Below are 11,049 nucleotides of genomic sequence, written 5' to 3'. Positions count from 1 at the left end.
GCGGCGCGCAAAAGCAGTCCGGCAGCCGCGTGCTGGAGTCCAGGCAATGGAGCTCAGCCCGGAGCGTGGCCCGCAGCCGCGGGGTGAGTGCGCGGGGTCCTGAGGGGCTGGGGCCCAGCGGCAGGCCGAGGGTAGGGGTTGGAGGGGAGTTGAGAGGGGCTGGAGGGGGCGGGGGGCCAGGGAGCCCACCACGCCGCGCCCCACGTCCTTGGCGTTCGGATCCCCGAGGACGAAGGGAAGAAAAGCAGGGCCGTGATTCTTCTGCTCTAGGTTCCCACACCCGTCACCTTTCTTACCGGGGCCTATCACCCGGGTACGTCGCATTTATTGAGCACCTACTGTGTACCGGGTTTGCTAGGCTACGAGCGCTCCTAAAATGCTGTAAAACCGGTGTGCCCCTCCCTCCCCATTTCACCATCCAGCCTCAGCACTTCATGCCACCATAAAGGCCTGCAAACCCGCTTCACCAGCTTGTACCCTAGGAAACAATCTGACAAAGCAAGCGCCTTAGCCCATGACCTACATCTTTCTTACACATTGTTAGAAAGTAATTCCTTAAGACAGCCTATCTCACGCAACTTTCATTAAAAAAACAAAAACAAAAACAAACCTCGCTCTTAGTAGTGAGCATCCACTTAAAAATGTTCCAATTTAGTTAGAAATGATAAAGCGGCTCCTTGAGCTGAGACAGTTTGGGATCTGGAGGTTATGAGTAAGTTGGGAGGGGAATGGTGGCTGGATTGGTGACCCCAGAAAGGACTCTGTCTAGTGGTCTAGAGCACGGCGCTGTGTGAGCTTGGGCAAACCACTCAGCTTTGTTATCCACATTTCTCCGTATTAGAATGAGCTATAAATATGCCTTCCTCACAAGGATTAAATGCATGCTGGACTAATCTTTGAAAGGTGCCTAGCACAATGCCTGGGACATGGTAAACTCCTGATGAATCAGTCATAGCTCAGAGAAGGACAGACAAGCTTGGAGGATGAGTGCCAGCCAGGCCACTCTTCCTTACCTGTAAAAGGAGGGCGCTCACCTGGGCCCAAGGCCCCTGAGTGAGGTTCTGCTTTGCAGGGAGGGGATGGGGGTGTGCATGAGGGAGAGGAGGGTGGCCGAGGACACAGTGAGTTCTGTGGGAGGTCGGGGTGGACATTCCTGTTAGCTCCTTTGATGTCCTTGCCTGGGCTCCTGGAGACCACTCAGTCCCGCCGCGTCCCTGCTCTGAGCACTGATGCCTGTGTCTGCCGCAGGAACGAGATCCAGTCTGAGAAACAGCACAGTCTCCATCGATTCCTCTCTCTCTTCCCAGAGTCTACTCCAACATTTGTCCCCTAGAAACCCCTGAATAGATGCCTGTCCCTCAAACTCACATTCCAGGTCTCGGGGAGAAAACAGGGAACTCACAGAGAGTAAGTTCCCCCCAAATTAGGATTGCACGCCTACTGTCTAGGTACCGAGCTCAGGCCCCTCGTGGCTGCATCTATTGGCTTTTGCGTGTCCAAGCTGTGGGATAATCTAATTTGACCCTCACAGTAGCAGAGTTAGGAAGGTACGCCTGGAATGATTACCCCATTTGATAAGTGGACAAATTAAAGCTTCAGATCAAACAGAACACCCGTTGCAGGCCAGGAAGCAGCCCTCCTGGTCCAGGCTGTTCCTTCTCCCGAGCTAAGGTCAGCAGGTGCTGGCTCTCCACAGGTCAGGAGGGCGGAGACAAGCCGCTGGCTGCCAGGCTAGAGGAGGAGGAAGCCCTGCAGAGTTCAGCCCCCCACACTCAGGAAGCCCCAAGTGAGGACGTGCCCCGCTCCTGCACCGCTCCCGGGGAGAAGCAACCATCAGAGGCCCCTGGAGGAGTTGCTGGGGCTGGTGCTGGGAGAGCCTGCCCGCGCCAGGGCTCAGGGGCTCTCCGCAAAGACAGAGCCCTGGGCCCGCCTAGACCCCAGCCTCAGGGGGAAGGGCATCCTCTCCCGGTGCGAGAGGGGAAGCTGGGGAAGAGGCCCTACTCTCCAGCCGCTGGTAAGCAGAAAAAGCCTAACGCTGTGGGCCTGGACTCCACGGCATCTCCCAGTGTCGCTAACCCAGCCCGGGCCACGTACAACCCAGTGCCTTGTGGGTCAGGCCGGGGCTCCTGCCATCTGGCCAACCTCCTCAGCACGTTGGCCCAGAACGGCCAAAACACAGGCCAGAAGAAGTCCCCGGATGTGACCTGCCAAGGCCGGAAAAAGACGCGGACTCTATACCGCTCGGGTAAGTCCCTGAACGAGCGGAAACCTAGGGGACCTGGTCTCATCTCTGGGAAAGCTGGGCTCAACAGAGCATGCAGCAGCCCCAGGAGAGAGGAGTGTGGTTTGTTTGCACAGCACCTTGGCTGGGTCCTCTCTTGACCTGTGCAGGCCATGACCTCTGACCTCAGAGGGAAAGGTTGGGTTTTCTCATCAGAATATGAAATTGGGCCCAGGGTAGAAGGGGCAGGAAAGTAAACACCACACAGTTCCCTGCCACAAAGCCTGAGAGACAGGAGGCCCCAGCCCAATGGGGAGCTTAGTCGCAGGGCTCTGGGGAGGCCCTCGGGTTGGGGACAGCGGTCCCCTCTGGAGGGCATCTGTTTTTCTCCTCTGCTTCCGCATCACTGGTGTTCATCCTCAAGCCAGTGTTTTCTTCTTCCAGACCAGCTGGAGGAGCTAGAAAAGCTCTTCCAAGAAGACCACTATCCGGACAGCGATAAGCGCCGGGAGATTGCCCAGAGGGTGGGAGTCGCCCCCCAGCGCATCATGGTAAAGGGCCCTGGCCCTGGGGTGGGGTGGAGGGGAGCCCGCGTGCCGGCCCCTCTGGGAGAGCCAAGCAAGTCCTCAGCGCCTCCCAGACGGGGCCTGGGCGAGGCCTCAGGTGGGGCTGTGTTCGTGCCTGTCTCCACGCTGCCACAGCCTTAGAGTATGAGAAGAGGAAAGTGCCTCAGAGGCCATCTCGATGAACCTTTCCCTGCCAATCTGAGTGCTGCGGTGACCTCCTGCAGTCACGGAGACATCATGGGGCAGCAGGACTGAGCCTCAGGCTCTACCCTGTTTCTCAAGCTCTTCGGGTGTCTCTCCCCTACAGGTGTGGTTCCAGAATCGCCGGGCAAAGTGGCGAAAAGTGGAGAAAATGACTGGGAAGGAGAGCACGGACGCTACTGCTGGCTCTGCCCTCAGCCCCACCAGCAACCAGTGCAGGTAAGACTTTCTCCTCTTCCTGGCCCATCCCCATGGGCAGGAATTGGGGGCTGAGCTGGGATCCTGGGCCCTAGGGGGAGAAGGGACTGGAAGGCTGGGCATAGGGAGTTGTTGGCTAATAGTTAGAGGGATTTTGACTGCATGGGGTTGGGAAGTTGCCCAGCGCCTTGTAGGAGGCACAGTTTGGAAATCTGGGTCCCTTTCCCCACACTGAAGCCCCAGTCTGCTTGTAGGAGGCACAGTTTGGAAATCTGGGTCCCTTCCCCTACACTGAAGCCCCAGTCTGAATCCAGGGACTGCCCGAGCTACAGTCTTCACTCGTCTCCCTCTAGCTCTACAGCCGGACCGCCACCTGCTGTGCCCGCGGACCGGGAGCCTGGGACCTTCGCTCAGGAGCCCCCACTGGATCCCCTTCCAGGTGAGCTGTCCACCTTCCGAGGGTTGTCTGGGGAATACAGCGGCGGGGAAGATGGCAGAGCCAAAGGGCTGTTTCTTGAAAGACCTGGGAGTGGCCGGAGTTCCCCACGGTTTCGTTCAGGGGGACCCGGGCTTTGTGCACTTGGACCACATCCAGCGCTGCCAAGGCTGCCCCCCCACTTTCATACTCTTACAACCCCCCTTTGACCTCTGTTCCTAGAGCCCCCCATGCTGCTGACATCTGACCAGACTCTGGCCCCGACCCAACAGAGTGAGGGTGCCCAGAGGGTGGAAGTGACCCCACCACTATTCAGCCCCCCACCTGTCCGAAGAGCCAGCCTTCCTTTCCCCCTCGGCCCCGTGCACACCTCCCAGCTGATGTCTTTGCTGCTGGATACCCCAGGCAACGAGAACAGCCGCAAGGATGGCCCTTGTGGGTCGTGGGGGACAAGGTACGCAACCTAATGGCGGTGGTACTTGACTTATCCTGGGGGAGGTGCGGGAGGAGGAAAGATAGATGGAGCTCGGGAGGGGGGTGGGTAACTGAGAGAAGCAAGGAGTAGTAAACGTGGTGAGGATTAAAAGGGTAAGTGGATTGGGGTGCGAAGGATCTAGGACATCACAGCAGTAGCGCAGGAACGAGGACGAGAAGCTAGAGCAGGAGAAAGAACAGGAGGCGGCAGGTCTGGGGGTCGTGGAGATGGGGGAGGGGAGCCTCGCTGCGCGGTAGGAATGGGGCCGCCCCGCAAGCCGCACGAAATACTCCTCTGTCTCTCTCAGCGTCACGCCACCCCCCGCCTGCTCGTACTTGGAGGAGCTGGAACCCCAGGAATATCAACCCAGCAGCCAGCCAGGACCGTTCCAGTTCTCCCAGGCTCCACAGAGCCAGCTTTTCCAACACCCCCAGCCCCAGTTTCCATACCTGCACCCCTTCCCCTTCCACATGCCCAGCTCCCTGACCCCTCCACTGCTGGAAGACTCTCTGTCTGCACTGTCCTATGGCCCCAGCGGGGGCACATCCCAGGGCCACTTCCAAGGCCCTCCATCAGGGCAGATCCCGCTGCAGCCACCCGCTGGGAACATGGGTGAGTCGGGGCTGGAAAAGAAAGGGGCCTTTGGTGAGTGAGGACGGTGAGAAGGGAGAGAGCCTCGTGAGCTGGAGGGAAGGCACGGGGTGAGTGGATCGCTGTTACTTAAAGAAAGCCCGCTTGTCCTTACGAAGCTCTCCTTCCTCCAGTTTCTTGGAGGTTTCAGAGCAGGGTAAGAATCAGCAAGAGAGCTTTGGAGTGAGGAAACGCAAAGTTTAAAGTCCAGCTCAGCTCTGGGCTCTCCTGAGGTTCCTGGATTCTCAAACGGGGATAATATTCCCATATCTTAGAGGGCTTGCTGAAGATTAGGAAGCACAGGCGTGGAATACTTGGCACGGGATAGATGGGAGCTGATGTGCGTATCCGATGGGCCACCTAGACCCTGAAATCCTGGAAGTGACCATCTTAGGAGGACTCAGTTCCAGCAGAAGGCGAAGAAAGATGCTGGTTCCCAGTCTCCTGCCTGCATGAGAGGGCACTCACTCGGCCTGACCCACGGTCCACTTTGTGTCACTGTTACCCAGACGTAGGACCTCGAGACAGGAGCCTGCCTGGTCCTGAGGGGAGACTTGCTCCAGGGTCCTAAACCGTGTTTCTGTGGAGCAGGGAGGGGACTCTGTCACAGAACACGTTGAACGTGGTTGGTACCCGTCATCCTACTTACTCTGTTTTGCTCTTTGATCCCACAGGTACAGTCCCCTGGAATGACCCCTGCTTGCCAGACCTGCCCTTGCCCAGTTCCTTCTGTCCACCAGCTCTGGGGGGCCCCCCGGGAGGGGACGGCTACTTCCTGGATCTGTTTGCAGCCCCTTGTGCTCAGGCTTCGAGCAGGCAGCCTTCTCCAGGCCTCGCCCGGCTTCCTGAAGGGACCAGGCCCGGCGCGGAGCCCCTACTCAGCAAGGCCCAAGAGGAGCTGCCCGCCGCCGCTGTGGAGCTGCCCTCAGCCCCCGAGGAGGGCCGAGAGGAAGACTAGACCGGCCATGGCCCCTAGCGCTGGGGCCGAGGAGTGAAGAGGCCACCCTGCTGGGGAGGGTTGGGACACCCCAGAGTAGACGGCGGTTGTAGTGTTAGGAAAGACTGGACTCTATGGATGCGGGTGGAAGTAGGGTGTTTCCCCGCTTTGTGGACTCATCTTTCTGGACACTGATTTGGGAAGGAAGAGGCCTGGCCCTGCCCTTTTCCCCACACCTCTGGATGGTGGCCCTGAAAAAAGAGGGTGGCCTGTGTCACCTCCGAAGTTTGTATCAGTTTGTTTTCGTGCCTTGCTATGCGCCACAGTGTCCACTGTAAGCAGTAAACTAGTCTACCCTTGGGTTTCTCTCTGTAATGATGCGTCTCCCCTCTCACGCCAGTGAAGAGCGCCGTGCTCGTCACTGCTTTCCACTCGGCTGACCGGCTGTGTCCTGGGCGGCCCGCGCGAGGTCCCCCCCATGGGGCAGGATCCCGTGGAGGCTGGCATCCTCCCGTCTCCTGCTGGGGGAGGAATTGGGCCTCTTGGACTGCGTCTTTTCTCCTGCCATTAAACCATGTTCTATCCCCAAACCCAGAACTGAGCCTGAGCAAACCTGAGCCCCAGCCCTTCTCTGGAATTAGGGCCCTGCAGGGATAGGATTACCGAGAGAAGCGCCAGGCTATTTAGGTTAAGCCTCTAGAATTGTGAACCATGACTTATATTTCCAGTGGTCTTTTTTTTCTGGAGTGGAGGGGCGGGGGAGGGAACGAGGGGCCATGGCTGGTCTGGTCTTCCTCTCAGACCACCTCACTGTGCATTTGACGAGTGTACATCGGGTACCATCCTGGACCTCCAATGCTACGATCATTGGAAAATACACAATTTTTTTTCTTTAAACATGTATTACAAGCAATTATTAACTTAAATCCATCGTACTAGTTCTAGCGTCATGGCTCATGAGAACTGAAAAGGAAAAGTATTTAGAAATGGAGAAGGGTCTTAGCTACACAAACACATGTCCGGGTATCTGTGCAGGGTTTTAAAGACCAACAGTATTTAGTAGCTTCGCACTAGTATTCTACTGCCACACAAGGATCCTAGTAGCCTTAATTTAGGGATTGCAACATATACGCTGAAATAGTAAGTGTCTTTATATTGTGATGTAGCTAGGTCTTTTAAAATATACATCTCCCTTTTGTTTTCACATTTTGTCTCATGACGCCCATGAAATGAGCAGCCTAAAAACAGACATAAGGGGGAAAGATTCTTCTATGTAAGGGGTAAAAACAACAACTGTTCAATTCCGTGCTATTCTTCCTCTCTTGCCATCAGTCACCACAGCATACTGCTGCTTTCAAAGCCCTACAAGGAGGCTGGATATTTTCTCTTCCAGATCTTAACTGATTTAGGTTCCTGTCACTCCGATAAGTAACGCCTTGTATGGATAGCAAAACAGTAGATATCTAAAGCCAAGAATTTAAGGGTGATGGGCTTTAAGATCTGTGCTCATATGCAACAATTAGATTTAAAGTGTTAGGCAATCCAATAGTATACTGAAAGCAAAATAAGTTCATTGAGAATTGAGAATGAATGGTAGACCAAACAAACAGAAAATGGTGAAAACTTCTTAGAAGCCTAGAATCCTAAGCTGACAACTCCAACCACCTGGCAAATGCAGGAATGATCTCTATATCACCACCGATGGAGGATCATTCAGTCTTGATTTTCTAGGGGGGCTGCAAAGGAGGGGGCGGCTAGCTCCTTTACATAAGAGCCTACAGAATGTTTGAAAGCTTTAATTATTATGAAGTTCTCTCTTCTACTAGGAGGAAGTCAATATTGTTTAACTGATGCGAGTTTTGCTTTCCACGTGCTACAAAGAATAAACCTAATATCACAAAATCTGAGGACTGTATGTCATTCCTCAGAGCCCTGGCCTCAAGTGGCCCAGTCTCACTCTTTACCACCTTAAATTCCTCTCTTCAAATGAATATGAGTTTGTGGATGTTCCTTTTAAGAGTGGTGCCAATGGGACAGGATCGAGAACTCAGAGATAAACTCATGCACCTATAGTCAATTAACCTACGACAAAGGAGGCAAGAATATACAATGGAGAAAAGATAGTCTCTTCAATAAGTGGTGCTGGGAAAACTGGACAGCTACGTGTAAAAGAATGAAATTTGAACACTCCCTAACACCATACACAAAAATAAACTCAAAATGGGGACTTCCCTGGTGGTCCAGTGGTTAAGAATCTAACTTCCAGTGCAGGGGGACGTGGGTTTGATTCCTGGTCAGGGAACTAAGATCCCACATGCCACGGGGCAACTAAGCCCACGTGCTCTAGAGCCTGTGCACCACAACTAGAGGGCCCGAGTGCCACAACTACTGAGCCCCTGTGCTCTGGAGCCCACGTGCCACAACTAGAGAGAAGCTCGTGCTGTGCAAAAAAGATCCTGCATGCCGCAGCAAAGACCCAATGCAGCCAAATAAATAAATTTTAAAAAGTAAACTCAAAATGGATTTAAGACCTAAATGTAAGGCCGAATACTGTAAAACTCTTAGAGGAAAACAGGCAGAACACTGACATAAAAAGCAATATCTTTTTGAATCCACCTCCTAGAGTGATGAAAATTAAAACAAAAATAAAACGGAACCTAATTAAACTCAAAAGCTTTTGCACAGCAAAGGAAACCATAAACAAAACGAAAAGGCAACACACAGAATGGGAGAAAAGATTTGCAAACAAAGCAACTGACAAGGGGCTAATCTCTAAAACATACAAACAGCTCATGCAGCTCTACATCAAAAAAACAAACACCCCAATCAGAAAATGGGCAGTGGGAATGTAAATTGATACAGCCACTATGGAGAACAGTACGGAGGTTCCTTAAAAAACTAAAAATAGAACTACCATATGACCCAGCAATCCCACTACTGGGCATATACCCTGAGAAAACCATAATTCAAAAAGAGTCAGGTACCACAACGTTCACTGCAGCTCTATTTACAATAGCCAGGACATGGAAGCAACCTAAGTGTCCATCGACAGATGAATGGATAAAGAAGATGTGGCACATATATACAAGGGAATATTACTCAGCCATAAAAAGAAACAAAATTGAGTTATTTCTAGTGAGACGGATAGACCTAGAGTCTGTCATGCAGAGTGAAGTAAGTCAGAAAAACACATACTGTATGCTAACACATATATATGAAATCTAAAAAAAAAAATTAAAAAAAAGTCATGAAGAACTTAGGGGCAGGAGGGGAATAAAGATGCAGACCTACTAGAGAATGGACTTGAGGACAAGGGGAGGGGGAAGGGCAAGCTGGGACAAAGTGAGAGAGTGGCATGGACATATATACACTACCAAATGTAAAACCGATAGCTTGTGGGAAGCAGCCGCATAGCACAGGGATATCAGCTCGGTGCTTTGTGACCACCTAGAGGGGTGGAATAGGGAGGGTGGCAGGGAGACGCAAGAGGGAGGGGACATGAGGACATATGTATACGTAGAGCTGATTCACTTTGTTATAAAGCAGAAACACACCATTGTAAAGCAATTATACTCCAAAAAAGATGTTAAAAAAAAAAAAAAAGGGCAGAGGATCTAAATAGACATTTCTCCAAAGAAGACTTACAGGTGGCCAAAAAGTACATGAAAAGATGCTCAACATCACTAATTATTAGAGAAATGCAAATCAAAACTACAATGAGGTACCACCTTACACCAGTCAGAATGGCCATCATTAAAAAGTCTACAAACAATAAATGCTGGAAAGGGTGTGGAGAAAAGGGAACCCTCTTGCACTGTTGGTGGGAATGTAAATTGATACAGCCACTATGGAGAACAGCATGGAGGTTCCAGCAATCCCACTCCTGGGCATATATCTGGAGAAAACCATAATGCGAAAAGATACATGCACCCCAGCGTTCACTGCAGCACTATTTACAATAGCCAAGACATGGAAGCAACCTAAATGTCCATCAACAGAGGAATGGATAAAGATGTGGTACCTATATACAATGGAATATTACTCAGCCATAAAAAGGAATGAAATAATGCCATTTGCAGCAACATGGATGGACCGAGAGATTACTAAGAGAAGTAAGTCAGACAGAGAAAGTAAGTCAGACAGAGAACGACAAATATATGATATCACTTACAGGTGGAATCTAAAAAAAAATTATACAAATGAACTCATTTACAAAACAGATTCACAGACTTTAAAAACAAACATGGTTACGAAAGGGGAAAGATGGGGGGAGTGATAAATTAGGAGTTTGGGATTAACGTATGCACATTACTATATATAAAATAGGTAATCAACAAGGACCTACTGTATAACACAGGGAACTCTACTCAGTATTCTGTAATAACCTATATGGGAAATGAATATGAAAAAGAATGGATATATGTGTAACTGGATCACGTAGCTGTACACCTAAAACTAACACAACACTGTAAATCAACCATACTCCAATATGACTAAAAAAACAAAAGAATGGAGCCAGAACTGAACCTTACTTGGAGTTCTGGTCAATTGCACTGTGCAGTATGACTGTTTACCTCCATCACACAGGACTTTCTCTTCAATTAATGTTGTCTGGAGAGAAATTGGCCTTTATTTATTTTTTTAGCCAGTTCATATCCTTGATCCAAGACAAACTTTTTGTCAACTATGACCCCCTAGGTCATTTTAATAGAAGCTGTTTTAAAGCCGTTCTCTCTCATTTTGTATTTGTAGAATTGACATTTTGAATCTAAATGTACAAACATTTATATTGCTTGTTTAGTTTCATTTGGTTAATTTTAACCCATTATTGACACTGTTAAGATGGTTTGGAGTCCTTATATAGATTAGCCATATTTTTGCAATTTTTTTCTCCCTGTAAGTTTGTTCAGTATGTTTTATGAACTTTATGACCAAGTCATTCAAAATGAGTAAACAGGATACAAGCAAGTACAGAACATTTTGACGTAACTCCTTGAAAATATTAATGAGCTCTTTTTTGAGTAGAGAGTTAAGCTAGCTAAAATCCTCCTTCACTATATTATCATCCAGGGCCATCCTTTGCCATTTACAGGATTTTGGAAAAGGATTTTGAGAAAAGACAAAACCAAAAACACTTTGCTGTATGACTCACTAAAATCAAAACATATTCTCTTTATAGCACTCTAATAATTTAATGTTCTTGGAAACGTAACAACATAATAAATAAGATTAGTTTGGCATGGCTCATTCATAAGGAACACCTATTGTCTTTTATGATTACTTTAAATGTTCACAAACCATCTTTCAATACTCTCTTCCAGTAATTTATGAGAATTTTACATTAAATTTATTCTCCTTTAGTTTCTACACATCATCTCTTTGAAA

The 11,049-nt window shown here is 50.1% G+C and overlaps 1 protein-coding gene across 1 annotated transcript; it reads left to right on the top strand.

Annotated features, from left to right (window-relative positions):
• The first annotated feature begins 1,079 nt into the window (after positions 1-1,079).
• On the top strand, positions 1,080-5,685 carry NOBOX (NOBOX oogenesis homeobox). Its single transcript, XM_007466669.1, has 8 exons — positions 1,080-1,121; positions 1,594-2,245; positions 2,666-2,814; positions 3,044-3,207; positions 3,540-3,625; positions 3,845-4,076; positions 4,405-4,709; positions 5,402-5,685. Exons 1-8 carry the CDS (start codon positions 1,080-1,082, stop codon positions 5,683-5,685), a joined length of 1,914 nt encoding a protein of 637 aa, XP_007466731.1.
• Positions 5,686-11,049: the final 5,364 nt, after the last annotated feature.

The sequence above is a fragment of the Lipotes vexillifer genome, unplaced genomic scaffold (genome assembly GCF_000442215.2).
Source record: "Lipotes vexillifer unplaced genomic scaffold, Lipotes_vexillifer_v1.1 scaffold71, whole genome shotgun sequence".
In the NCBI taxonomy this organism is placed as follows: domain Eukaryota; kingdom Metazoa; phylum Chordata; class Mammalia; order Artiodactyla; family Lipotidae; genus Lipotes; species Lipotes vexillifer.
Note: the sequence above shows the minus strand (reverse complement) of the source record. Positions and strands in the feature narration are given on the sequence as shown.